At 58.7% G+C, this 27,797-nt stretch overlaps 1 protein-coding gene across 4 annotated transcripts in view; it reads left to right on the top strand.

Moving 5' to 3' along the window:
- The window catches only part of STARD8 (StAR related lipid transfer domain containing 8), a 45,575-nt gene extending 18,658 nt beyond the window's left edge, over positions 1–26,917 (top strand). For 2 of the 4 annotated variants that reach the window (XM_027730942.2, XM_027730946.2), the window contains 13 exons: positions 15,657–15,728; positions 17,090–17,171; positions 18,879–18,942; positions 19,246–20,618; positions 21,257–21,430; positions 21,943–22,102; positions 22,367–22,565; positions 22,675–22,885; positions 23,077–23,191; positions 23,493–23,708; positions 24,023–24,240; positions 24,398–24,574; positions 25,120–26,917. In XM_027730942.2, coding sequence (XP_027586743.2) covers positions 15,657–15,728; positions 17,090–17,171; positions 18,879–18,942; positions 19,246–20,618; positions 21,257–21,430; positions 21,943–22,102; positions 22,367–22,565; positions 22,675–22,885; positions 23,077–23,191; positions 23,493–23,708; positions 24,023–24,240; positions 24,398–24,574; positions 25,120–25,237 — 3,179 coding nt within the window. In that variant the 3' untranslated portion in view covers positions 25,238–26,917. Of the gene's footprint in view, positions 1–6,624; positions 6,941–13,955; positions 14,024–15,656; positions 15,729–17,089; positions 17,172–18,878; positions 18,943–19,245; positions 20,619–21,256; positions 21,431–21,942; positions 22,103–22,366; positions 22,566–22,674; positions 22,886–23,076; positions 23,192–23,492; positions 23,709–24,022; positions 24,241–24,397; positions 24,575–25,119 lie in introns of those variants that run through there. The other 2 variants (XM_027730943.2, XM_027730939.2) reach the window with 2 other exon arrangements.
- Positions 26,918–27,797: the final 880 nt, after the last annotated feature.

Here is a 27,797-nt window from a genome sequence, read left to right as displayed (position 1 = left end):
CCTTGCCAGATGGAGAGTTTGTGTTTGGATTCTGGATTTTGTGCCATTTTTGCTCAGGACCTGGCGATGCTGCAGGACCTGCCTATGGCAGGAGGCTGCTCTCATGTCACTAGTCTGGAGCCCAGACACCTTGAAATCCCCTGAGGCACGTGGGCGCTGTGTTTGCAGCAGGGACTGAAGGGGTTAAAGTTGCTTTGCAGTGTAATTTTTTTTTATAAAGCCATTTCCTTCATGTCCAGAGACAGTTTATTTTCTTCAGGACGCAGGGAGGTGCCTTTTCTTTAAGGCATTTCCTGTAAGCAAGTTTATATTTGGCCTGGGGAGGGTGGGGAGAGGAGGTGGGTGCTGGGGAGGGTCTGTGGCTGAGCCGGGTGACCTCAGCTTTTGGCTCCTTGTCCCGAATTGTGGAGGTGGCAGCTGTGGGAGCTGCGGGAATGGCTGGCTGTCACAGCAGGAGGAGTGGGGTCCTGGGGGGTCCCGTGTGTGCCCCCGGCACTGCTGCCCCGTGGTGGGGCTGAGCTGGCATCTGCAAGGTGTGCAGGATGCTTTCAGACCATCCCTTCCACTACCTTTAAGGTGATGAACGTAAGGGCTGCTGGACCCCATATCCTACTGCTCAGTCTGATTCTTTTTCCTCCCCCAGGATGGCTTTGATGTCCCTTGGAAAGACAAACAGTCAGACAAATGTGGTAATGTAGCAGATCATCAAAGTTCACTGTGCCCCCACTGTCTGTGGTGCACATTTAACTCCTGTGGATATTTGATCAGACCTTGATCCTGGTGCAGGGGCTGCAGCCCCAGGCAGTGTTGGGGCTCGAGCTGTTCCCCCCTTGTTCCCCGTGCCAGGTTTCTTCTCCTCCATTTTGTTTTCTTTTTATTACCGTGATTTCCTAACATCGGAAGAGGCGAGTTATGAAACTGGAGTTATCCAAACACGTCTTGTTTGAAGATAGCGTTTCATCCAGCAGATGCAGCTTCCTGCCCTGTAAATGGTTCCCATTGTTCCACCTTGGCTCCCGGCCCCGGCAGTGCTGGGGTGTCGCTCTGCTCCGGCAGCCCGGGGAGTGGGGTTCCCAGCCACAGAATGGCTGCACTGGGAGCACTGGTGTTCTGTACACAGCCTCTGAAAGGGCCAGGGAGGCTCCCTGGGGCTGCCTTGGTCAGAGGCACTGAGCAGGGTGTGGGCTCTGCTCCGGCTGCTCCAGCCACGGATGCTCAGGTTTTCCAGTCTGTGTCCACTCTTCCCAGAAGGTTCTGTCTGGGGGGAACCAGGTGATGCCATTTCTATTCATAGTCACCCAGGTGTGTACTCCAAATGCCCACCTTGATGACACTCACCCCTGGGATCCCAGGTGTTTAAAAAGGGATTCAGAGCATGAGGCTGTGACCAGAGTCCTGCTGCTGACCCGGAGCTGGGACACAGCACAGAGTAGTGACACCGTGGCACTGCTGCCAGCACTGCTCCTGCAAACATCACCTGCAAACATCACCTGCAAACTGGGACCATTGTGTGCTGGGCCAGGACAAAGGTAGCTCTGGTCTGATGGCTGCTGTCTGGGTGGCAGCAGGCAGGGGGAACAGGGAGTGGATAAAAGGTGGTGCTGGTTGGTGTGGTGAGCTGTGTCCAGCACAAAAGAACCAGCGCACAATTTTAATTTTTAATTTTATTTTTTTTTAATGTTCAAATGCAGGAAGAGGGTTTGGAGATGACCCTCAGGTGCTGCTGAGGCACTGGGAAGAATTTCTCCCTGTGAGGGTGGGGAGGCCCTGGCACACGTTGCCCAGAGAAGCTGTGGCTGCTCCATCCCTGGGAGTGTCCAAGGCCAGGTTGGACGGGGCTTGGAGCAACCTGGGCTAGTGGAAGGTGTCCCTGCCCATGGCAGGGGGTGGGACTGGATGGGCTTTAAGGTCCCTTTAAACTCAAACTGTTCTGTGATTCTGTGATTCTATGATCCCTGTGGTAGTGGCAGGAATGTGGTGTGGGATTGAAGTGGTAACAAAGAGGACAGTCAGAGCATGCTGGTGAGCCAGAGCTTGGTGCTTCACACTCCTCCCTGGGCACACGGGTGCTGTCAGCCTGGCCCTGAGCAGTGGCAGCTGCTCCAGCTGGCTGTGGGTGGCTGGAGCATCCTGGGCACAGAAAGGCGCAGCAAGAGCAGGCTGGGACCCGCTGAGTTTTGGGTGGATCACCTTCCTCCGCCTGTGAGAGGAGCTGGGTGTGCCCAGACCTCTCCCTGTGATGGAAGAAGCCATGCTGGGGGTCACGCTGTCCCCAGAGTCTTGGCACCATTGTCCTGCTGCTGCTGCCTCTCCTCTCCTGCTCTCCACGGCTTTCCCACCTGCTTGAGCAGCAGGGATTGTTTTTTAATTAATTTTTTGTTTCTGTGAATGCTGTTGCAGGCTGGGGAGCTGCAGCTGTCGGCTCATTAATGGAGTTGTGCAGAAGCGCGGCCGGAAGCGGCGCCGGGCCCTGGCTGAGCTCCGTGGTTTGACGCTTTTCCTTCCTGCCCTTCTCAGAGACACAAATCCGTGCAAGCCCTTTGCTGCACTGAGACAGCCCCACCTTGGTCCCTGCTCCTCTTCTACTTTGGGATGGCTCTTCTCAGTTTGAGGGGTGGGCTGAGGTCCCCCAGGTCCTCCTCATGTCTCTGTTCCATGGCCACAGCCGTTAGAGAAGGCAGGGGATAACGAGATCAGGAGTTTCAATGATTAGTGTTTGATAAGGTTCACTGATATTTTATCTGTGGTCTTCATGGAGAAGAGGAAATGTGGTGTGTTAAGAACATTTGTCTTGGCAGGGCCAGGTCCCCTCAAGTGCCCGGTGCTGGCTTGGGATGGGACCCAAATCCTCAGAGATCCCAGTTCTCCTTACTGTCAGTGCCTGTGGAGATCTTGGCTGTCCTTGGGCTGCTCTTCACCTGTGCTGGCAGAACCAGTCACCTGCCTGGCTGCTTCACGTGGGAGTTACCTGCTCTCAGGTGGTTCGTGCCGCTCCTTGAGCAGGAGCTGTGCCGTGAAGGGCTTCTGGCAGCACGGAGGGATGTGCCTGAGCGTTGTGTAAGGCTGTGTTCCATGGGTTACTGAGAGCTTGTGTTTCTTGGCCGGGTTCCTCAGCCCATCGGGGCACTGAATGGCTTTGTCAGTGCTTTCCCTGTTTTTCCAGCACTGCTCCCCTTCATCTCCAGCTCTGCTGGGATCTGGGCTGGGGATGGGCACAGAGGTGCTTTGCAATGGCAGTGGGAGGAGATGCCGTGTCCCACAGCCTTCTCTGGGAATGCTCTGGAGACCCAGGGAGAGCAAAGATCAGCTCCTCCGGCCCCGCTCAGTGCTCTGGGCCCAGAGGCACCTCGTGACGCTCCGCAGTCCTGCAGGCAGGTGGGAATGACACGCTGGGTGAGCAGCCGGCGGGGAGAGCAGCGAGTCCTTGTGCGCGGCCGTCACGGGCCAGTGTCACCCGTCACGTGCTGGGCAGGGCAGGGTTGGTTCCCGGCCCCGTGCCCGTGGCTGTGGCTCACTCAGGTGGGCATTGGGTGAGCAGCCGTGCAGCACGTGTCCGGGACTGGGACTCGGGGGATTTGGGCACAAGCGTGGGCTGCCTCGGATGGGGCTGGTCAGCGAGCGGCCGCGGGGGCTGGGGGGCAGGAGCCGCTCGTCCCCGAAGGTGCTGAGGTTGCTGAGCTGTGCTGGGCCTGGGGTCCCTTCCAAAAACACGCATGTGAGTCAAAAATTAGTGGCTCATAAAAATAGACATGGCAGAGTTCTAGAAGGGTGTGAGCTGATTGATTGACCACAAACACGTCAGTCTGCAGTGCTGAGGGAGAGCTTTGCTGAGGCAAAGGCTTCCTCAGAAACACCAGTGGGGCAACCGCTGCACACTGGTGGGACTGGGAAGGAACTCTTACTTGGGAAGAGATGAGCATTTTAGAGTGTTGTTCTGAAGGACACAACACTGGCTGCTTGGGACACTTACACGTGTAAAATACTGCTGTGCCAAGTGTTAGACTGAGACAGCCCTGGGGTGGGCAGCCCCTCTGAGGTGCAGGACCTGCCAGGGTCCCTCACTCTGTGGCACATGGACAGACAGGCTTCAAGCCCTGTGGAGGCTCCTCCTGGCTGGTTTTCCATTAGCCAAAGAGCTCTGGGACATCACTCCTTCCTCCTGAAGCTGTGGGAAAAGAGGGGCTTCCCTGCGTGCACAGCCACTGAGGTGGAGGTTTGGTTGGAGAGGTTCCTCCCTGTGTGATCACATTGGGTATTCCAGAATGACTGTCATTAGGGCAAGGTGTTCCTTGTATCATCCCTGGAAAGCACTGGATGTGGACTGGAGCCTTTGGCAGCCCTGGCATCATCCTGCCATCAGGAGGGGATCTGTCTCCCCCAAGCAGCTGCTCTGTCCTCACCATGTCTGGCTGTGAGCTCCAGCAAAGCTGTTGTGCTGTCAGGGCTGGGCAAGAAAACCCCAAGTGGGTCTTGCTGTGACAAATCTTTTCCTTACAGAGGGGGTTTCACATGGAAGGGAAGCTGGAACAAACATGCCCATTCCTGCCAAAGGCACTGCTCTGCCAGTAAGAGGCTTCTGTTTTCTATTGCAAGCGGTTGGTGTGTGGAATTGGGTCTTCCTGCTGCTGCCTGACCCCTGGGCTTCTCCTTGGCCTGACCCCAGAGCTGTTCCTCTGCTCCTGACCCTGCTGTTGGCAGCCACTGCTCCGGCTCCGATGCCTTCGGCGTCATAACTTCCCATGAGCTGGAATAGCTGTGTGAGGGGGTGGGAGCTCCTGTGCCTGTAAATCCCTCAGAAGGCTGGGAAGCGCTTGGTTAATTAACCAAACTGAGGAAAAATTGTTTGAACCATCTCTTTTCCTCATTGTTTACAGCAAAGGCCTGGGATTCATGACCTTCAGCCACAGATCAACCCAGTTCCCTTTGTGCATCCTCGGGTCCTCCCTGGCCCTTCACTGTGTCCTGTGAGGCTTTGCTTGCCTCAGCTCCTCAGAAATACCCTGTTTGATGTGAAGGCCTCTGTTTTGACCTGTGTCCTGGTGCAGGGTGGGCTTGGCTGTGGGAAGGGGCACAGGGACAGCTGGCAGAGCTGGCTGTGCTGGATTCACTGGTGGGAGACAGACAGATGGGACCATATAAACTGCCTCTGCCATCCCCATGGTTGGTCTTCCACTGGGATTCAACATCTTGACTGTCAGGCCAGTGTATGAGTCGCTAACATTGCTTGAGGCCAGCTTTTGTATCCTGTTTTGTAATATTCCCTGACATTCCCCACATTCCTGGCAAGGAGACTTCTGTATTTTTTTGAAATGTTCCTTTGTCTCTTTGCAAAACTATGACATCCTTTAAGACTTCTCCAAAAGGCCGTTGTCCTGCTGTCCCAGCATCTCCTGTTGGCTCATGAAGAATGGGGAGCCTTGAACTTCAAATCCAGCCTCAACAGTGTCTCCTTCCAGTGGGGAGAAAGGGAAAAAAGAGCGAGGCAGGTTGTGGGCTCCTGTTTGGCTCGGTGACCTCCCTAACCTGAGGTCTGTGCTGTTTCTTCCACCCTTGTCCTTAGGTGTCACTGCCCCCCACGTTTTTGTGATGACACTGGGGCTGTTGTCTGAGCTTCCATTGCCTGTTTGGACAGCGTGGTCTGGAGGGGCCTGGGTCTGGAGAAGGCAGAAGGCATCACAGTGGCCCTCGGGTCCCTGTCCTGCCTCTTCCTGCTCTCTTCTGTCTGACCTGCCGGGTGTAAGGAAGCTGGGGGGTGGGCGGGGTGTTTTCCAATGCCGTATCCCTGGATAGGGATGAGAGACCTATCGTGTTTCTCACTGGGAATCAGAAACAAGGCGAGATGATGCTCAGCTGAGGGGATCTCACAGCTCGTTCTGGGAATGATTTGTGCCACAGCACCGGCTGGGGAAGTACAGTCGCAGGAAATGTGCTTTTTACTGTGGAGACTAATCCCGTGTCAACCACAGCTTCTCACTTGGACTCTGCTGACCCCTCTGCTTTGGGCTGCCCGAGAGGTAAGCACTGCTGCATGGGGAAGGAGCATTCCCAGGGCAGGTGGAGCAAACTGGGCAGAGCATAAACTGAGACATTGTAGGGAATTGGGCAATTAGGTCTGGATATCTTGGATTGCAGGCACCCCTGTTGTTGTCCCTGAACCATCTTTTTGAGCTTTTAGTCCTCTTTTGTACCTTGAGGGACTGGGAAATTTATGATGGATCAGCCTTGGATTTCCCTTTCCCCAGCCTTCTCATCCCTGGCAGAGAGAAAGCTGTGTTCCTGGGCAGCGCTGGCAGCCGAGAGGAGCCTCAGCTGGAGATCACAGTCAGTGGCTTGAGTAGTCCATGTCTGATGGGGTGGAAAAGGGGGCTTTGGGGTGCCCATCCCTCTTCTCCCTCCTGGAGTACTGCCGGACAGTGCCACGCTCCCGTCCAGCCCCGCTCCCAGCGCCTGGGGCTGGCACGATGCCGCACTGCGGGAAGCTTCACTCCCAGTCCCTCATTTTTTCCAGCTGGAATTGAACGCTGCAGCTCGCCGGGCTGGACCGGCAGCCCGTGCAGGGCAGGACACGCCGGTGTCCGTGCGGGGCTGTGCCGGAGCTGGGAGGGCTCAGCGCTCCCCGGCGCTCCGGATGGAGCCCTCCCCGCCTGGAGCCCTCCCCGCCGCTCCCACCCCCGCCTGGGCGGCTCAGCCCTGCGCGGCCGGGATGTCCTGTTTGCTGGTGACGGGAGCGGGGCAGCGGGGGCACATCGCGGGGCTCGGCACCGCGGGGAAAGGTCGCGGCTCTCCCGGGGGTGCCCGGGGGAAGGTCTCTAACCACCGGCGGACAGCGCTGGGTGGCCAAGGAGGGGATGAAGGAGGCCGGGGGTCATGCTGATACTTTTTTCTGCATTTGATCCACGGTTTCAAATGAACAAAGCCGGGATTAACAGCTCCTGCCATGGTGAGTCTGCTCGTGTCCAGGCTCTGTGTTTGGATTGGGAGGCTCCAGCCAGCAAACGCTCTCAGGGGAGGTGGGAAAGGCTGTAAAATGACCTTTTCTCTTGTCAGAGATTTCTTGGAAGCAGCATTTCCTCTGCAGCAGGGTGGTTCACTCTAGCTTTTGCACAGCGGGGCGAGGGAAGGGTTCAGAGGTGTCGGTTGTGTTGTTTTTAAGTTGAGGGGTTTTTTTATCTTTTCTTGACAAACGGCTTTTCCTTTACCTTTTTTTCCCCTTGAAGTGCTCTGTAGCTACTGCCCTGCGTGTGCCTGAGAGGGGCTACAGGGGGTGTGCAGGGAGCCCTGTGCGTGGCTGTGTGGGAGAGGGATGAGGGGGCAATGGCAGTGACAGAGCACGGGCTGGCCTCGGCCACACTGTGTGGGGCTTTTCCTCCCCCTTCTGCTCCCCAGGGAAGGTACAGCCTTGGTAATATTTGGGTTTATTTCTGACAGAGGCAGCTGAGCCGGTGAGAGCACAGTGAGTGCCATGTGCCAGCTCCTCTCGATCTCTGTTTTTTTTTCCTGAACCCAAGCCAAAATGCCTTTCTGTGAGCCTGACCCCCTCCTCCTGCCAGGCAGTGAGGGTGGTGGGATGGCAGCTGGCATGACTGGGAGCACGATGGTGCCGGTACCAGCTGTGCCGTGGGATGTGGCATCACCTGCTGACGCCAGTTTGCTGACTTAAAAGCAGTATTAAAAAGAGGAGAGGAGGGAATAAGAAGGGAACAGCTTTGGAACTGTGGTGTGGGGAGGAAAATGCCCCCTGGAGTCGGGTTAGTGAAGCCTGAGTGGTGCCAGTGGACACTGGGCACAGCAGGAGGGGGTCCCGATGGGAGAGCCTCACGGGCAGGTGACAGCCCTGTCTTGGCACACACAGACCTGTGTCCACCTGAGAAATGTTCTGTGGCTGCTTTGTGAAGCTCAGGGTTTGGGGTTTTTGTTGTTTATGCCGTGCTGTATGGCTCTGTCTGGAGGAGTGCCTGGATGTGTCCCTGCACAGGCTCTGTCCCTGCACCTCCTCTGTGCCAGCAGTGGGCTGAGGGGGGGCCTTGTGCTTGGCTGTGCACCCACAACTCCCTGGGGTTAAAACCCTGAATTTTGCCAGTGAGGAGTACTGGCTCCCCCCAGATGGCAGGGACCAGTTGATAAACCAATGCCAAGGCTGGTGGCCAGTGGCCACGGGCAGGAGGGAGGTGGCTTTGGAGTCACGCTGCAGTGGGGAATGAGGGAGGCAGGGGAAGGAGGCAGGTTATTGCACAGAGCTGGGAAACACTTGATTTGGGGTTATTTTTGTATTGTAGCCTTTAAAAAGGGAAGAAGAGAGCCCCAAAGTAACCCTTAGTGCCTCTGCTGGGAACTCAGTGCCCATTTCTTCCCGTGGAGGCACATTTCTGCTCCAGGGCTGTGGCAGTGCCCACTGGCCAGGTGTGACAGCTGTGGTTTGGGGTCCCTGTCCCCGGGAGCTTGCAGGGCTCCCACAAAAGCCACCAGAGCCTGAACATTCCTCAGCTGGGTTTGTGATTCTGTACAGCATGGAAAAAGCTGCAGCAAGACCACGAGGGAATGCTGCTCCATGGGTTCCTCTGGTAACACACACGTGTTTGTGCTAAATAAATGCATAACAGTAGGAGGGAATTCCCTCATGTATTAAGTGAGTAACTGTGTTTTGGTGCCTGGATTCAGCAGTAGGAGCTGAGGGTTGCTCCTCAAGGTGGGATGCAGGAGAGCAGCTGCAGCAGGAGATGCAAATGCACATCTGCTGTGGGTGCTGTGACTGGAACTGAGAGCTCCCTGCAAAGCCAGAGCTACTGCTGGGTCTGGTTTTTTAGCAGAACTGTTGGTGTTTTCCTTTGCCTTGGTCTTCCTTGGCCTTTGGTGGTGGCTGGTGTTGGGTCTCGTGCTGCCTGTGGTGTGAGTGCTATGGTGAAAGCAGCGCTGGGACGCAGCACTCTGGGTGTTGATCTCAGCCGTGCCGGAGGCAGGATAGGCTGTGGGGGGTTGTGCTGTCTGTGCTGGGTCTAACACTCCTTCAAGCAGTGAAAACTGGACTTTTGTTGTTGTCCATGTTAAGAAATGTGGGATGCAATCCCTTCTCACGGGGAGGTGAGGTTAGGCCAGTACCTGCAGTGGGGGATCCGTGCCGGAGCTCTGGCACCACTGGCTGCCCCGGAGGGACGGCGTCCACTAGTCCAGACAAAGTGTGTGTGAGATCCATGGAATGGTCAACAGGAAAACAGCAGGGCAATTTTAGAAAGGGTGGGATACAGGATGGGCAAGATGGATTATTTTTTTCAGCGTCTGAGTAGCTGTTTCCATCTTGCTCCTTGTGGATGTTCCATCCCTGGAAGTGTCCAAGGCCAGTTTGGACAGGGCTTGAAGCAACCTGGTCTAGTGGAAGGGGGGGTGGGAGGGGTCCAGATGATTTCTAGGTCCCTTCCAAACCAAACTATTTGGGGACTCTCTTCTGGATTTCTCTTTCTGGGCTCAGCAAACACCAGCCAGGAAGGGAATAATGAACCAGTGCCAAAGACAAGGCAGGAATTCACCCCAAGGACAGATCTGACAGAGGTGGCCAGCGGCTGTGCCGGCGCTGATGGAGACCTTCTTGGGGTGGTGCAGGGGGTGGGCTGGAGCCAGGGATCCTCTCTGCCATGACATTGCTTTGCTGTTGTCTTTTCAGAGATGGAAGGCCAGGTTCCTCCTGGGTTTCCCTTGGACATGGGAGGCTGTTGCTGCTGCACTCCCCAGCACAGGGGGATGGTCCTGCCCTCTCGGTTGTTCCTCTGGGGTCAGAGCAGCTGCAGAAATGCAGGTGGAGAAGGCAAGGACAGATCAGGGTCCTCACCTTCCTGGCCCTTTGTTTCTGTTCCTCTCTCTGTCCATCCCTTGTTCCCCCCAGACATCTGCTCTGCAGCCGCAGCACTCGGGTGGGCCGTGTAACCCCTGAGCTGCCGCAGCACTCCTGCTCCTGGGCTCTGCGGAGCCGAGGGCTGGGAGGAGGTGTCCTGTGGGAGCAGGAATCTGGAATATCCTGTGGGACACTCCCACAGCCATCATGGCAGTGCCAGGTCCATCTCTGCCTCACCACTGCATCCTGCTACCACATCCACTGAATGGTGTGTCCCACATCCCTCTGGATCCTTCCCTCCTGGAAGGATCCTTCCCTGTGTCCCTGAGTGTGGCATCTGCTGTTCAACCCTGCCCTGCGGGGTCTGTCAAGGTGTGTTGCTGTGAAGAAGGGACATGGGCTAGTGGTGGCCTTGGCAGTGCTGAACTTGATGATCTTCGGGGGCTTTCTGAGCCTAAACCATTCCATCATCCTAAGCCTCAGGTGTTTGGGGCTGATTGTAGCTGCTTCAGTGCTTTCTTCTCACCTTTAATAGAAACAGCACAGGTTGCAAGCCTGAAATTAAGTTTCTCCAAGTGATGTTTGGGGAAGCAGTGGTGTTCCCTGTGCATGTGGGATGCAGCTCCTGTCCCAGGTGCCAACCTGGGAGGGCAGGAGCTGCTTTTTGGCTGGACAGAGTGCTCCAGCAGCACCTGGGTTTCCTTGGAGCTGCGTTCCTGCAGGCAGCACCAGGCTCTGCGGCTTTGGGTGCAAAGGGCTGGTCTGAGCTTTCAGAACACAATAAAGCAGACCTGAGGCTGCTGTTGGGCTCGTTTGAGGAGAGGAAACCAGAGCTGCCTCATCCCTGCAGCCGATAAGGGCGGTTACAGGCAGCCCTGGAGCTGAGCCAAGGGGCAAGGGGAGCAGAGATAAGGGGGGGGGAGCGCTCTGGGGACTGCAGTGGTGCTGCTGAGGGCCTAAACACCCATCCTGCATGGATTCTGATCCAGATCTGATCCAGAAACACAATGAGTCTCCCGGCCCCATGGCAGCCAGAGGGATTCCTGCCCAGGTTGTACTAGCTGGTGCTTGGGTACTGGCCCCCATGCAGACACCATCAGAAATTTCTTTGATGCCTCTGGAAATGTTTTTCCCCCTGGATGTCCCTAGTGTTCATCTGCCCCACACAGCAGCTGTCTGGGACTGAAGCTGGGTGGCAGAGGGCTCTGGTGTCCCCGCAGTGCCGTCCACCTTGCCAGGTGCCAGCCCCAGGGAGTGTTGCCCTTGGACCAGACATTTCAGGGCTAGAGGTGATACTTCTGGTTGGTGACATAGATTCCTAGTTGGTGACATAGAAAGGAGCAGTTCCCAAAACTTATGGGACCTATTTGTTGTGTGAAGGTTAATTATGGAAACACGCCGTGTCTGGGAGAACATCCAACGGCATTCCTCATTCCTGCCCGTGTGCCCTGTCCGTGTCTGTGCTGGCAGCTCTGAAGTCTCTGCCCTTTGCTGGATGCTGCTGGGAGCTGGAAACAGATAACTGGTGTTCATTGGTGCCACGTGCCAAGCTGCCCGTGGACGGGGGTGCCCATGGACAGGAGATGCCCATGGCTGGGAAATGCCCATGGCTGTGTGAAGCTCTGTCTGCCTCGTGCTCCGAGAGCTCAGCTTGGTGGACACAGAGCCCAGTGCCAGGGGGGCAGTGTGGGGTTTCCTCCCAAGCACACTGGGAGGGGACAGGTGTCTCCAGTGGGCACGGAGGGTCTGGGTTTGGCCCTTGGCTGTGTTTGAGTGATGCCCCTCAGGGAGGCAGCCCCAATTTCTGCAGGCACAGCACTGGGGGCTGCAGGCAGAGTCAGTCCCTCTTTCTCTGGCCGTGCTGGCCCCAATACCTTCAGCAGCAGTAGGATACATACACCTTTCTCATGGGAAACCTGCTTCAGCTCCTCACGTTTTCAAGCAGTGAAGGCACATCTCCCTGGTTTGGGAGAGGCCTTGGGAGTTTCTGTCATTCCTGTAAAAGGCAGGTGAGAACTTCTGCTTCCAGCTGGGAAGGGAAGTCCCTGTTGTATGCAGAGATTTATTTTCAGGTGGGATGGAAAGAAATCTCACCAAAAAGAAAGAAAAACCAGCAATTTCCCCCCACTGGTGCTGGAGTTGGAGCTTCCCCCGCAGTGCCGGGCAGCTGTTTCCAGCTTTCCATGAGGTAACGTGAGGGCGATTTCGTGGCAGGGTTTTCTCCTCACACACTAATTGGCTGCGTGGGATGTTTTGTGGGGATTTGGAGCCTTGCTGTGGGAAGCTGGGAGCCTGGGCTGGGATTTCTCCCTTCTTAGTTTTGATTGTTAAAGGGAAAGTGCAGAGCCAGGGTTCTGGGAAGTGGCTTTCCTGCCTGTAATTCGACTGGCTCCGGTGTTCCAGGTTGCTGGTTTTACAGTTTTATGATCCCGGGCTTTTCCCTGTCCACGCCTGTTCCAGGCCAGGGCGGGGTGGATGGAACTCCAAAAGCACTCAGGGCAGAGATGTCAGACTCCAGGCACCCCACAGCCAGAACCATTCCTGTTGGAGCCATCAGTGGGTTATGTCCAGGGAAATGCTGTGGTGCAGTGAGTGCAGGAAGGGGATTGGGGAATTTCGTCCTTTTTTTCCACTTCCATGTTGTTTTTTATCCCTTTCTTCTGGCACAATGGGAGCCTCTTCTCTTCCTTTGTTTTTGCTTTCTGCCCCTCGCCCGGGTGTGCTGGGGGGTGCTGGGGGGTCTGGGTTCCCTGCCTTGGGGGGACCAGGTGAGTGACCCCAGACTGGGGGAGCTGGACCCACTTGGGGCGTTTCTGATGGGCCACAGTGGCCCCTGGGCCATAGCCTGTGCCCCTTGCCAGGTGCAGGGGAGGGGAGAGCAGCTGTGGGTGCCTTTTCTTGGGAAATGCCATCTAGCCTCAGCAGGTGCCAGAGAAGGGCAGAGCCTTTGCCTGGGAGGAATCTCTGGTGGCTCATGGGGGTTGTGCACCATTGGGAGCCTTTTCCAGTGAGGGCATTGGTGCTGGTTCACCCCATGGGGTTGTCCAGGTGTTTCCCGAGGGCTCATCTCCCATGGAGAGCTTCCTCGGGAGCCTGAGGCATATTGGGATCACTGGTCTATCTTCCTTGCCTGCAGTCAGGAAGCTGGTGGGATTTATCCTCTTGTTTCCCATGGATGTGTGGGCTCTGCTGGGCGTGTTTCCTTGCCTGTCTGCCAGTGCCTTTCCCTGCTCCTCCCGCGATGCAACTTGAATGGGATAATTTCCGGCCCATTTAAACTGCAGATCTCAAAGATACTGAGCTGCTACAAGCTCCTGGAAATTATTTGCTGACCAGAGGAGGCGAGGAGACCCTCTTTGTGCCCTGCTGAGGGTGGGTGTAGTGTTCGATGAGCCTGTATTAGACATCAGAGAATCCCCATGTCCCCATTGGAAACCCGTTTCTGTGGCTGCTGCCGGGGCTCAGGCTGAGGCAGTGGAGGGTCTCCAGGCACCATTCCCTGGGGTCAGGCTGGATTCCCATGGGAGGCTGCAGCCAGGGATGGGTTCTGGGCTCAGGTTCCATCCCCCTGCCCTGGCAGTGAGGCTGCCAGGAGGTGGCAGGGAGGGCTGGGAACACGGCTGAAATGGGTAACCCTGTGCCCGGTGTCCGGCTGTGCCCCCGCGGCAGGAGCGTTTGCCTGCCCGACCTTTCCTGCGCCTCCCTGGGAAAGCACGTCCGTGGGAAGGGCGGGAGGAGGAGGAAGCTGGCTGCTGGCTCCCTCTGGGACGGGACACTTGAAAAGCTTTTCTGTGCCAGAGCTTCAACGTGGGGAGGGCTCAGCCTGGGCCGAGCAGAGCACCCTGCCCATGGGGGGATGCTCGCTGTTCGAGGGGCTCGGGGGGGATGCAGGACCTGAGCAGGCAGAGCCCGGGACCCGGCTCCCAGAGAGAGGGAGGAGAGGGGAGGTGCGGGGCCCTGGCCCCCCGCCAGCCCCGCGCGGGGGAGGCAGCAGAGGGGAAGGAAATGTCGTGCTCTGACTCCGCGTTTCCAGCGGAGCGATGGGCGGCCGAGCCAGTCCCACGCGGAACATCCTGTCCCGGCTGCTCCGGCTGCTCCCGGCCCCGCCGCCGCGGCCACGCGGGGTGTCCCCGGGCTCGGCATGTCCCCATCGGTGCTCAGCCATGCTCTTCTACCAGCTCAGCCCCACCGTGGGCTCGGGTAAGCTCGGCTGGGCTCTGCTCCTGCTGCCCTTCCCTCCGCCGGCCTCTCCATGGGAGATGCCAGACCCATCCTTGGGGCAGGATCCGTGGGGCAGGTGGGAGGTTGGTGTTTCTGCTCGTGGCTGGGGGCACCCGGAGCTGCAGCCACTGGCTGGGGTGGCCCCATGGAACATCCACTGGGAGCAAAGGGGGAGCAGAGATGAGAAGGAACAAAGGCTGGCAGGTCCATTGGCGGGGCTGTGGGAAATGCCTGTCCCTGAGTCCTGCCCGCCCCACGGCTGTGGGAGGGATCTGCTTCCAGAGCTGGCATGGCCAAAGAGATTCACAAGGACCACCAGCCTCGGTGCCCTCCTGCTGGACAGCAACAGCCACAGGGTGCCCTCCCCAGGGAGTGTCAGGTCTTTGGGAGGGATGCAGTGCTCCACATGGAGCAGCTGCCCCGGGACAACGCCAGGGCTGAGTTCTCCACTGGGATTGCTGGGGCTGAGCCCTGTCAGGGCAGGAGGGGTCAGCCCCGGGTTTTGGCTGGGCTTGCACCACGACCAGGGACAGCTGTGTGGTTTGGACCCAGATGCAGATGCTCGTTCCAAAAGTTCTTCCCAAAACTTCCCAAGTATTTGGGTCCAGGGTTTTGGCTTGGTCCTGTCCTGAATTGAGCTGCTTGTTTAGAGCTTTTTTCCCCCCCTACTGTAGATTTGGGCTGGGGAATGTAAAATGGAGCCAGAGCTCTGGGTTGAGGCAGTGGGTGGATGGGGATGGAATCGGGGTATTCCAGTGCTGGGTGGGTCCAGCCTCAGCCCACTCTGTGCCTGGTGGTGCCTCTGGGAGAGATGGGACAGACCCTGAAGATGCCAAGGCATTTTCTACCCTTGAGGTCCAACATTGTCACCCTCAGCAGTAAAAATGCCATTGGACCAGCGGTGCCAACATCTAGCAATGACTTGCTGTGGCTGCAGGAGTTTTGAGCTGTTTTCCCTCAAGTTCTCTAAATTTGAGGAATTTCCCAGGAAACAATGCTGCTTGCTGGATGAATTCATCCAGGCGATGGCTGATGCCTGTGTGAGGAGTGGGAACTGGCTGGGTGAGGGGGGTAGAACCCCATCAGGGGTTTGGTGCCCATTGGGACAAACACCAGCTCAAAACAAGAGGCAGGGAGGGCCAGGCGGTGGGGAGGAGGTGGGGAGGAAGGCCTCCTTTGGCAGGATTTTCTGGAGGATGTTTGCAGAAGTGACCAGCCCTGAGCTTTGATGAGCTCTGAACTCGTTATTACAAATAAAGATCTTCCTCTCCTGCCTGGCCAAGAACTGCATTTGGTTGGTGGGTTCAGAAACAAAACATTTCACTGGAAGGTTAAAATTGTGTCTTGTGGCCCTGTCATTCCTGTCATTTCCTGATCTTTGCCTGGTGCTGTTGGAGAGGTGCAGCTGAGCTGTGTCTGCCCGAGCCCCCTCTCTGTGCCTGGCATTGCTGCCCGTGGGACCCCTGGCTCCTGGTTCCACAGCTGGGCATCTCCTCTGCTCTGTGCACGTGGAACAGGGGCTTGGTGCCGGGCGACTGGGGGAGTGGGCTGTGATCCAGGGAGCGTTGCTGCTGCCACCGGGTGCTCAAGCCTGTTCTTTGCTTTCTTCCAGAAGTCGAAGCCAAGAGAGCCTGTGACTGGCTGCGGGCAGCAGGATTCCCCCAGTATGCCCAGCTGTATGAAGGTGAGAGCTGCCTCCTCCCACTGACCCCTGCTCTGTACCTGGGCTCAGAGCCCATATCTCATCCACATTCCGAGGAGAGGTGCAGGGAGAGCGCCCACAACTCCAGGAAGAGGAGGGGATGGAGAGGATTGTTCACTGATTATATGATCGTGTGTAAAACTTGGCCGTGCCCTTGGCTGTGGCCTGGAGAGCCAGCCACAATTGACTTTCCTGCATTCCTGAACTTTTCCCCTTCAGGCAGGGCTACAAGGAGCCCCAGGGTGGCTGCTCCAGCCAAGGGCAACCAGGCCTTGGAGAGCCATCAGCTTGGGAGAGGTTCAGTGAGTGTTTGCCGTGGGTGGGAGTGCAGGGGCAACCAGTGTAGGTAATGTGGAGAGCAAACACATTCTCCCTCCTTTCCTCCTTCCCTCCCTCCCTGCTGACCATCCTGCGGCCCCTGCCCTGCTCCGGCTTGCCCTCTCTGAGTGCTCGGTGAGCCCAGCCCGGTGCAGATCCGGTCCCCAGGGCTCCCCAGGTGTGGGGCAGGGGCAGACCCCCAGCATTCCCGCTCCCGGCGCTGTGCCAGGTGCCCAGGGTGGGTCACAGGGTGGCTGTGCCAGTGGGCCTCGCCTTAGGCTCAGCTGTGTTTACTTGGAAGCCACAGTGGGCCCCTGGTCCTGGCCAGGGGGTCGATGTGGAGCGGTGCTGCAGCTGGCCCTGCTGGCCGGACAATAGCGGGAAGCAGGATCCGGTGGGATCCGGGGGCCGTGGCCATTGTTCGGCCGGGCACTTCCACTGGCCCCGCAGCAGCAGCCCCCGGGGATGGCTTTACGGGCTGCCTGTTTGCTGCTGCTGTCTATTTTGGGGGGCAGGCCCCACGTGCAAGGACGGGCTGGGTTCCTGCTGGGAGACCTCCAGCGCCAGGTCCTGGCCCCAGGCTGTGCTCACAGCTGGGCACTGAGGAGCGGTGCTGCCGCTGGAGTCCGGGAATAAACCCACCCCTTTCCAGCCTCTCTCCACAGAACTTCCCACATCCTCCAAGTGTTTCCCTCTGTTTCCCTTCTCTTGGTGATTGCACTCCGTGGCTTAATGAACAGCTGGTTTGAGACCCTTGGGGTTGAGGCTCCAGATCCCACATGCATGATCCCAGCAGAGCAGGGAACTGGATGGATGCCATTGGGCACCTCATCACCCTCACCTAACACACCTGGGAGCTGTGCCCAGGGACCCTGGGCATGCACCACCTCTGAGTGGTCTCCAGCCACCCAGGTCTCTCCTTCTCTTGCTCCTCGCAGCCTTTCCCTCCTCCCGTGCCTCCTGTTGCCTGATGGAGCAGCTGGCTCGGGAGTGGCCACTGATGTGCCTCTCGCTTTCCTCCCCAGACTCCTTGTTCCCTCTTGACATCGGCGCTGTGAAGAAGGACCACAGCTTCCTGGACCAGGATTCCCTCAAATCCCTGTGCAGGTAATACTCCCTCACATCCCTGCACAGTGCAGGCCATGGAACCAGCATGGGGATGTGCTCCAGGCAAGGGCTGGGGCAGCTGTCCTGGGCTGATGGGGTGGTGGGTGCTGCCCGGTGCCCACCTCGTACCTCAGCTGGGCTCAGAGCCTGCTCTGCTGCTGTTGCTCCCTCCGCAGTGAGGACTCTGGATGTGTCAGTTGGATTGGGCAGCGCTGCTGGTATTGTGTGGTTCCAGGGAAACAATAGCTTTTTTATGAACATCCAGAGCTGCTAGAGAACAGAAACATTTCCCAGGAATAATTCTTCTCTTTGTGGGGCTGTTGGGCTGTGCTTTAATTTCCAGCTTGGGTAACTAGACTGTAGAGCTCGGCTAGAATTGGGTTGGTCAGAGCTGAGCTGTCAAACCGAGCAGAGGTGTGTTGTCCCTGCTGTCCTGCTCCCCTGCCCCCTCCCACCACTCCAGGTGGCATCCTTTGGCAGTGATCCCCAGGGCAGGAGGCCATGTGTGCCCAGGGCACCTTCACCGGAGACTCACAGAATCATTTAGGTTGTAAAAGACCTCTAAGATCATTGAATCCAACCATTGCCCAGCACTGCCAGGGCGATATTGTGAGGATGCTGTGTAACATCTTGGAGAGCTAGAGCCAGGACTAAAGCCTGGTGTGGAAGCCAGGTCTGTGCATCAGAGAGGGGGTCTTGCCTTGTGATGAGGAACTGCAGGGGCTCCTGGTGGGTTGGGAGGCAGGAGCTGGAGGCTCACACGGGGGTTTGCCGAGCGCAGGTGGGTCTGTGCCGGTGGGACCCTCCCTCCCTGGCACACCGCACTGTCAGCTGCTCTGAGTCGGGGCTTCTGCCTTTCCAAGTGTTCTGTGGCTCTGTGTGACGATACTCTGTGTGATGCTGGTTGTCCTGGTGCCAGGCAGCACAGCCTGGCCGTGTGTTTTCCACCAGAACACGGTGCTGCTGGATCAGCAGGGCCGGGAAGAGCTGAGGGAGCTGCTGCCGGGTGTGCTGTGCAGGGAGCAGTGTGTGCTGGGGGACTCTGCCAGTGCAGAAGCTGACACCCAAAGGGAGGGACTGACTGGATAGTCCCTCTGTCCGGACGGGCCGTGTGTCACCGGTTCTGGGGGTGACTCAGCCTCGCCTTGGCTCTCGGGACACATCATCACAGCCGTGCCCCCGCGCTGACGCTGTGCCGTCCCTCTCACCCAGAACAGACAAGGGGCGGGAACAGGGTCTGTTACTTGTTTTCCCGACAGGACAGAGAGGCAGCTGTGCTGGGCAGGAGGGGATTCCCACACCGCTTTCTGGTGCAGCAGGGTGGGAGGTGATGGGAGGTCTGTCTGACAGGCCTGTCCCGCCCTGTCTGAGCTTTTGGGCCTTTTTTGGGTCCTTTAGTCATTCCCTGGCCCAGCCACAGCAGCTTTTGAGCTGGTTTTGCTCTAATAACTTGGAGCAGGTCATCTGTGCTCACTCATAGGACCAGTGGCCCCAGCTGCTGGCATGTGTGTGGCCTGGCTTGGGCTACCATCTGCTGGCATCGTCCCCTCAGTAGCTGGGTGTCCCCCTGGCCCCTGGAGCCACAGCTGCAGTTGACAGGTGACAGGCACAGGCAGGAAAATGAAAAGAAGCCAAAGCCAGCCCTGTGACGGCCGCGGGGCCAGGAGCGGGGCTGGGACCAGGGTAAAGCCTCTCTGTTTCTCGCAGGAGGCTGATGACCCTGAACACTTGTGCCTCCATGAAGCTGGATGTTCACTTTCAGCGTAAACAGGTAGGTCCTGGGCACTCAGGGCAAGGAGGGGTCTGGGGGGTGGGGGGGATCACGTGCTCAGCAGTGGGACAGTGTCCTGGGGTGCCCCATGATGATCCTGGGTACAGAGTGATTCCTGGAGCCCTCTGCTGCCAAATGGGACTGGGGCTGGTTTAAGGGGGTGAACACACTTCTCTCCTCCCCACTGGGGACTGTCCGGTGGCTGTGCCCTTCTCTGAGGTGCTTGTCCCCTGGGCAGGGGGGACATGCTGACCCTCCATGGCTCCAACTGATTGATCATCCCCTGTTCTCAACCACTCACAGAATGAAGACTCTGAGGAGGAAGACCTGTGTGCCATCAGCAACCGGTGGGCTTTCCAGAGGGACAGCAAGAGGTGGTCCCGGGTAGGGTCGGCCGATGTCCTCTCCCAGGGCTCGGAGGCCTTGAGCTGCACCATGAGGCCGGTGTCCAGCCGTGAGAGCGTCCTCACGGACCTCAGCACCAACCAGGAGGCCGCGTCCCTGCACAGCACGGGCAGCGTGGGCAGCGTGGGTGGCACGCGTGGCACGCTGGGCACTGCAGCTGCGCCATCTGAACCCCCGTCACCGCTCCGTCCCTCTGCCAGTGCCACCAGCTGCAGCCGGAGCGAGCATTCCTCACTGGAGCAGCCCCCGAGCCGCAGAGAGGGCTCCAAGGAGAAGCCAAAGAAACGACGGTCTCGCAGCTTCCTGAAGCGGATCGAGTCCCTGCGGAGGAAGGACAAGGAGAAAGCCAGCCCAGACAGGAGGGTGGCCCTGCACAGCAGCAAAACTCTCCCACCGGGATGGGGCCCCCTGAAGAGTAATGGGGACCTTGCAGCCACCAGGACCAACTCCTCTAAAAGAGGAATACCTGCCTCTTTCCATGGCAAAAAACACTTCTCACTATCGTACAGGACTAACCGCCCGCTCGGCGCCGGGGGCACCACGGAGGGCTCTGACCCCAACTGCAGTGGAGTCTCCCTGGAGGACTTTGACACGGCTGCCACGGCCAGCAGCGCCTGGGCTGCCGCCTCTGCGTGCCAGCGCCGGCGGGCTCGCCGTGGGGACTGCCTGGTCTACATCCCCTGTGACCACAAGCCTGGCACCTTCCCCAAATCCCTCTCCATCGAGAGCTTGTGTCCCCTGGGCGGCAGTTCCCTGACCCGCTGGGACGCGGGGAGCGTGGCCGCGGGGCTGGGGGCGGGTGGCAGGAGCGGCAGCAGCAGCAGCACGGAGGGCTCGTCCTCCCCCCGCGGCTTTGCCCGCCGGCGCCGCGGCTCCTGCAGCTCCCTGGGCAGCAGGGTCAGCGTCTACGACAACGTGCCGGACTTCGGCAGCAGCGAGGATTTCTGCAAGGACGGGGAGGTCACCTATGAGAACCTCGACGACATTCTGCAGCACATGTGGGGGCTGCAGCAGAAGGTGGAGCTCTGGTGTAAAGCCATTGCCCCCGGCCTGGGTGGGGAGGAAGGAGGTGAGGAAGAGGAGGATGAGGAGGAGTTGGATTCGGGAGGGGAACCCTCCAACTTGCACTTCGAAGAGCGATCCATGTCAGACGTAGGCACCTCCGCCAGTGACTTTGACAGCACGGGGAACTCCCTCAACGAGGCTGAAGAGATTGAGACGCGGGAGCGCCGGGATTCGGGGGTGGGAGCGTCGCTCACGAGGCCCTGCAGGTATCACAGAATCCTGAGATGGTTTGGGTGGGAAGGGACAGAGACCATCTCTTTCCACCCCCCTGCTACGGGCAGGGACACCTTCCTCTAGACAGGGTTTCTCCAAGCCCCATCCCACCTGGCCTTGAACAGTTCCAGGGATGGGGCAGCGGGGAGGGGTGCACAGCCCATGGCTCGGAGGAGCAGCACCCCGATCCCGTCCTCGGGGGGCTGGCTGATCGCCCCTCGCAGGGAGGCAGGAGCTGGCGGAGCGAGGGAAGTGCGGCTGGAGCAGCCGCAGCCCGAGCAGGGAGCGGGGCGCGGGTGCGCTCTGGCGGCCGCAGGACACCACTGCCACCGCTGCCAGCCCTCTCCGTCCGCACAGGCCCGTCACTGAAAGGTTTCTCATTAACTAAAACCAGGCGTAAGCGCAGGAGGCACATGCCTCCCCTGTGCCAGTGCCCCCACGTGCTTGCCCTTGGAGGACTCTGGCCATTGCTGAGTTCTGTGGCTTTTCTTGCCCTTGCTTAGCGATGCTGGAGAGTGATGTTCTTGCACCCACCACTGTGCCCGCACCTTCCCCACAGCCAGGGGTGCCCTGGGCAGGGACAGGCTCTTCCCTGGGCTCGCCAGCTCTCACACCCACTTTTTTCATCCAGGAAACTGCGTTGGCACAGCTTCCAGAACTCACACCGGCCCAGCATGAACTCGGCCTCACTGGAGATCAACCGCCAATCCTCGGCCCAGCTCAACCTGCTCCAGAAGTGCTCCCTGCTCCGGCTCACTGCCATCATGGAGAAGTACTCGGTGCCCCACAAGCAAGCCTGGACGTGGTGAGCTGGCAGGGAGGCGATCAGGATGGTGCCCACAAGCTGCAGCTTGTGCTGTGCCGGGCACTGCCTCCAGCCCAGGGCAGCTTCAGGGGGTGGAGATGGTGGAGAGGGAGGGGGAAGAGCCAAAACAAGGGATGGCTTTGCTCTGTCAAGTGTGAGCTGGGGCTGACCCCCAGGCTTCTGGCGTTGTCTGCATCCAGGGGGCTCCTGGCATCATCTGCAGCCATGGGGGCTGCAGATGCTCGTGGGGCATTAAAAATGCTGCAGCAGCATGAGACAGTGGGACAGTATCATAGGCAAGTATCAAAACATTTTGGCTTAATAAAAGATGCTGCAATTCCTGCTGGAATTCCAAACACGGCAGAAGTGTGTGTGTGTGTGTGTGTGTGTGTGTGTGTGTGTGTGTGTGTGTGTGTGTGTGTGTTTGTGAGTTCCCAAGCTCCCACTCCCCCTGCGAGAGGTTGTTGAGGGCACTGATTGTTGCACTGATTTCTCTCTGTTCCACTCTGCAGGACTGTCCCCAAGTTCATGAAGAGGAGTAAAGTCCCCGACTACAGGGACAAGACGGTTTTTGGGGTGCCACCCATTGTCAACGTGCAGCGCACGGGGCAGCCCCTGCCCCAGAGCATCCAGCAGGCCATGCGCTACCTGCGCAGCCAGTGCCTGGACCAGGTGATGCTGCGACCGCTGGGCAGGGTGCTGGGATTTGGGGACAAGAAAAAATAGCTTTGGGGGTGCCTTCTTTCACCTCCTGTGGTGTGTGGTGAAGTGGGACGGTGGGATTGTTTTGGGAACCCCATACCCATTGATGTCCCCTTGGCCATCCCTCACTCAGTGGCTCCTCTGGGTCAGGGGGAGGAGCTTTTTGGGGGACGGTGTCTTTGCCTGTCCCATAGGTGCTCACCCATGCTCACTCACCCCCCTCTGCCCCCTCAGGTTGGCATTTTCCGTAAGTCAGGGGTAAAGTCCCGGATCCAGGCACTCCGGCACATGAACGAGAGCAGCCCCGACAACGTCAGCTACGTGGGGCAGTCTGCGTACGACGTGGCCGACCTGCTGAAGCAGTACTTCCGCGACCTGCCCGAGCCCATCTTCACCAGCAAGCTGACGGACACCTTCCTGCAGATCTACCAGTGTAAGGGCTGGGGAGGAGGGTCCCTCTGCTCCCGTGGGTGGGGGCGGTGGGGGTGGGTGGGGGCTGTGGGCGCGGCCCCGCTGACGCCGGCGCTGCCCCGTGCCCGCAGTCGTGTCCAAGGAGCAGCGGCTGCAGGCGGTGCAGGCTGCCATCATCCTCATGCCCGACGAGAACCGCGAGGTGCTGCAGACCCTGCTCTACTTCCTGAGCGACATCGCCTCGGCCGAGGAGAACCAGATGACTGCTGGGAACCTGGCCGTGTGCCTGGCCCCCTCCATCTTCCACCTCAACGTGTCCAAGAAGGAGAGCACCTCACCCAGGTAAGGGCACCTCCCCATCACCCTTCCCTGCCCGTTGCAGGAGGAGGCCAGCGGGATGGGGTGATGGGCTCTTGGCACAGCCCATTGCTCTGCCCTGCAGACTGGGAGTCCCCAGTGTGACATAAATCAGAGCCATGGGGGGCTAGAGGCGTGTGGTGCCCACTGGTCCCAGCACCCCCTGCCCCCCACAGGGCCATACACAAGAGGGGCACCATGGGGAAGCCGGACCAGAAGGACCTTAACGAGAACATGGCTGCGACGCAGGGGCTCTCCCACATGATCACCGACTGCAAGAAGCTCTTCCAGGTGGGTGGCAGTGGTGTCCAGCCCAGCACTGCCCGTGGGAGGTGTGACCTCACTGGTGGGTGCAGTCCTGGGGTGACATGAGGGCACCCATCTCTAAGTGGGGCAGCTGTCACTGGCCAGTCACCCCAGGGGCAGAGCCCAGTTTCATCTCCTGGTGGTGCAGGCTGTATGTCCAGGGGGCTGTGTCCATCCTCCCCACTCCTTGGTGGGATGAGTTGTGGTTCTTTAGCTGCCCAGGACACTCACAAAGTCCCTGCAGGATTCATTTGGCTTGCTGAAGATGTGTGTTCTTGGGTTGCAGGTCTCCCATGACATCCTGCTGCAGCTGAGCAGCTCCTATATGGCTGCAGATGCTTATCCACATCCCCTGACTGACTTGGTATGCCAGGGGGAGAGCAAGGATCTGCACTCCTACTTCGAGCAGAGCGTCCAGAACCTGCTCAAAGAGTCATCAGAGAAATTCAAGGGGTGGCTGAGCAGCCCGGGGCCCCTGAACACAGAGCTGTCCTGCAAAAAGGTAAATGCCACAGTGTGGAGGGACTTGGGGACATGGGGAAAATGTGTATGGGGTGACCATGGGGATCTCCAGGCACCTACGAACCTGCTGGCAACCCCTTGGTGCTTGTTCTCTTGTGCAAGGTGGGATCAGCAACCCTTTCCCTGGCCAGAGAGGGGGCTGAGGAATGGAGGCTGCTCTGGGCCCAGCAGTCCTGGCAGAGAGCCCACCACATTAGCAGAGAAGCTGGCTGCTGCCATCCAGTGCTCCTCCAGCAGCCAAAGCAGATCCCATGCCATCCCATCCCCAGTCAGCCTCTCATGTTGTGCCCTCAGGTCGGGGATGGGAACCCTCTGCGCCTCTGGAAGGTCTCCACGGAGGTCGAGGCCCCTCCTGCCACGGTGCTGCACCGGGTGCTGCGGGAGCGTCACCTGTGGGACGAGGACCTGCTGCAGAGCAAGGTGGTGGAGGCCCTGGACCAGGACATGGAGGTGTATCACTACGTGACGGACAGCATGGCCCCCCACCCGCGCAGGGACTGCATGGTGCTCCGGTGAGGGCGGGCAGGGACCCCGGCAGGGTTTGCTCTTGGTCTGGTGGATCCTACCTGCTCCAACCCCATCTCCTACCCCCGTGGGGGGCTCACCCACCCCTCCAGTCCCACTGTGGGCCCCGTGGGTGGGCACAGAGTGACCCCTGCCCGTCCCCAGGCGCTGGCGCACGGACCTGCCGCGGGGAGCCTGCCTGCTCATGTCCCTCTCGGTGGAGCACGACAAGGTGCCGGTGGAGGGAGGCGTCAAGGCTGTCGTGATGAAGTCCCAGTACCTCATCGAGCCCAGTGCCATGGGCCGATCCCGAGTGACCCACATCTGCAGGGCTGACCTCAGGTAACGGGGCCCTCGGTGCCACTGGGGCGAGGACAGAACACCAGGTCCTGGTGGGGCACCAGAGCTGCCCACCCCTCCATGGGCCTGGCCTGGCTCCTGCCCCACGGTCCTGCCTGCCCCGAGGGGAGGGCGCTGGGCTGGGGCCAGGGTTTGCCTGCCAGGTGGGGACTGGACAAGGAGCCACCAGCTCAGTCAGTCCCTCCCATGGCTCCAAGGTGGCAGCTCCTGCAGAGCACCTGGGGTTCCCTGTGGGTCTGGAGCACGGCCTTGGTGCTGCTGAGCCGTGCTGGGGTTTGGGGGTGTGAGGGTGGGCTGGTAGAAGGGGCAGCCTGGTTGGGTCACAGGTATTCCCCACATGCCTGAGGTGGGGATGGGGGAAGCAGGTCCCTGTCCTGGCACATGGTGCTCGTTCATCACCTCCTTGTCCCTCCCCATGGGAGCTGTGCCCAGTGCCTGTCCCCAGCAAGGGGCACTGTGCTGCTCCATGGCAGGTGCCAGCATCCCTCCTGCCCGCTCATCCCTCTCCTGCCTCTTCCCTTCTTCAGGGGCCGGTCTCCCGAGTGGTACAACAGAGTCTTTGGCCACCTCTGTGCCATGGAGCTGGCGAGGATCCGTGACTCTTTCCCAGCCCTGAGTCCCAGTGGCCCTGAGACGAAGATCTGAGGCGCCAGGAAGATGCTCTGTCCTGCCTAACGTGGACTCACCGTGGATCTGGACTGGGGCTCTCGGCAGGGAGCACGGCGTGGGCAGTGCCCGTGGAGGGGGAGGCAGAGGCACATATTTATAAATGTCCTTTCACCCCAGGCTGGGCAGTCCCTGTCCCACCAGCCCTGAAGCACTGCAGGGCAGAGGGTCCACAGAGGAAAAGCCACGCAGCCCCTGTCCCACAGGAGGGGTGGGGGATAAGGAAGAGGGGCTGTGGGGTGACCCCAGGAGGGCAGCCTGCGGCAGGAGCTGGGTCCCAACGCCGGCTGGGAGCAATGGTGGGGGTGAAGGAGTGTGGAGCGAGGGGGGAGGACACAGTAGGATCGAGCAGAGAGGACGGGCCGTGTCTGCAGGTCGCAGAGCTGTGTCGGGAAGTGCAGGGTGGGCAGCGAGGGGTGCAGTGTGTCTGTGGTGTCACCCGGCAGGGACAGCCAGGGAGTCACAGTTTGGTAGTGGAAGAGGTTGCTGTTCTGGGAGGAGGGAGGCTCCCCATAGGTACATAGGTACAGCTCTAGTGCCAGCCCCTGTCAAGGGGCAGAGGGAACCTGTTGCAGCTTTGGTGCTGAATTCATGGACGAAGCAGCCCTGTACTCCTGGGCCTCGCTCTTCCTTGGCTAAAAGCCCTCTTGTGCATTTGGTTTCAGTGGGGCTGGATGAACCAAGCCAATCCCATCCCTCTTAACCAGCCAACTCATTGTTTGGATGGGGCAGGACATGTCTGGAGCCCCAGAGCAGCTGTCTCTAAGTGGGCTATGAGGGGAAAGGGCAATGCCTGGAAGGCAGAACAAAGGGTGGGAGGGAGGGACCCTCTGGAACAGCAGCTCTCCTTTCTTTGCTGCCATCAGGGTTCAGGGCAATGCCCTGAGAGAGGGAAGAAGGGCAGAGCAGCACTAGCTGCTCCATGGTAGTGCCTGGGGCTGTAGGCACCATGAGAACGGTGCAGCAGAGCATGGTTGCCCAGGCTGGGTCACCCCTGTGCCAGCTGCTGAGTCCAGCCCCATCCCCTCCTGGCTGCCAGGGGTGGTGGGAGATGGAGTTGTCCGGGAATCACCTCTTCGGGCAGCCATAGGGGCACAGCCCATGCCCTCTCCCTTCCACAAAGATGTCCATTCCCCTTCCCATCCCTCCCTTGCCTCCATGCAGAAACTGTCCACCGAAGCTGTCAGCACATGGGAGACGACCTGGTTTCTCCATTCAGGAAGGGACTCAAATTCCCAGACATTGTTCCAACTGGAAGGCAATGCGACCCATGCGCTGGGGACCCCCAGTGTCAGTTTGGCCCTAACATGTCCTGTCTGTCTTTTGGTGAAAAAAGCACAAATCAGCCTCTAGTCTGTGTTTTTATATATATATGTGTTTTATATATGCATATATATATATAAATATAACTAACATTTGGGGGAGTGAATTTTCTCCTGATATTTTTTTAAAGTGTTTCTTTTTTTTCTATCTATAAATACTTGTACAGGTGGAATATTAATATATAACTGGTGGCAGAGCTCAGCACCAGGTGATGCTCACTTAGAGCCAGATATTTTGTATTTAAGGGACTTTTGTATCATATAAAACTTCAACAATTGTTTGACTTGGATGGGGGCTGCTCTTCCCATCTGTGTAATTAATAAAGTACTAACGAGATCTGCTGGCTGATGAAGAAACCTTCGTGCTGAGTTTCAACAGCACTGGAGCAGCCCAGGGCCGAGCAATGCATGTCCTTGGGGCTGCCCATGTGTGGGTGAAGGGACCCAAACCCAGCAGCTCCCACATCCAGCTGTGCTCCAGGGCCTTTCCAAGGGTTGGGGTTCACCTGGCATTGCCATCTGCTGTAGGGAGAGCAGCCTGAGGAGGAAGATGAGCATCCAGCATCAATCAAGCATCAGTGATGATGATGAAGAACCACTTTGTGCTGGTGCCGTCCCTGGAGCAGACACCTCTCTCCGCTGTTCTGGAAGCAGTGATGGAGAACATGCTGGAGTAGAGGAAGATGATGGTGATGAAGGCTGTGAGATTCAAGTCTGGAGAGGAAGAAATGTCTCTCTGAGCATGATCTAAGTGTGGGATGAGCAGCAGTGGGACTCCTCGGGCTTTTAGCACCAGATGGGGCAGAGACTGCTGGGCATCCCTGGCTCGTCCGGAATCCAGCCCGAGCCTGGCGATGCCCATGGCCAGGGCTCCAGCTCCTGGCTGGAGAGGGGACCCTCCCCAGTCCAGGGTGGAGGGTAGAGCTGGCACCTCATCTTACACGGTCCCAGCAGGATGGCAGCACCCTGTGGACCCACCCAGGCACCCCAGTGGCAGCTGGGTGAGGGCCCTCTGGGCACTGCCACAGGGAACCCTGTCCTGCCGCACATCCGTGCCCGGGTCCCAAGTCCCCAGCGTAGTTGAACAAAGGGGCTCTCCCCACTACACAGTGCTGCACTGGGTGCAGACACTAAAGAACACCCAAAAGCCTCTGCAGAGCCAGCTGGAGGCACGCCAGGGCTTTGGGGCTCAGACCCCAGCCACGCTCCCAAATCCA

The sequence above is a fragment of the Pipra filicauda genome, unplaced genomic scaffold, assembly GCF_003945595.2.
Source record: "Pipra filicauda isolate LSUMZ 115617 unplaced genomic scaffold, ASM394559v2 scaffold9_size5747161_pilon, whole genome shotgun sequence".
In the NCBI taxonomy this organism is placed as follows: Eukaryota; Metazoa; Chordata; class Aves; order Passeriformes; family Pipridae; genus Pipra; species Pipra filicauda.
Note: the sequence above shows the minus strand (reverse complement) of the source record. Positions and strands in the feature narration are given on the sequence as shown.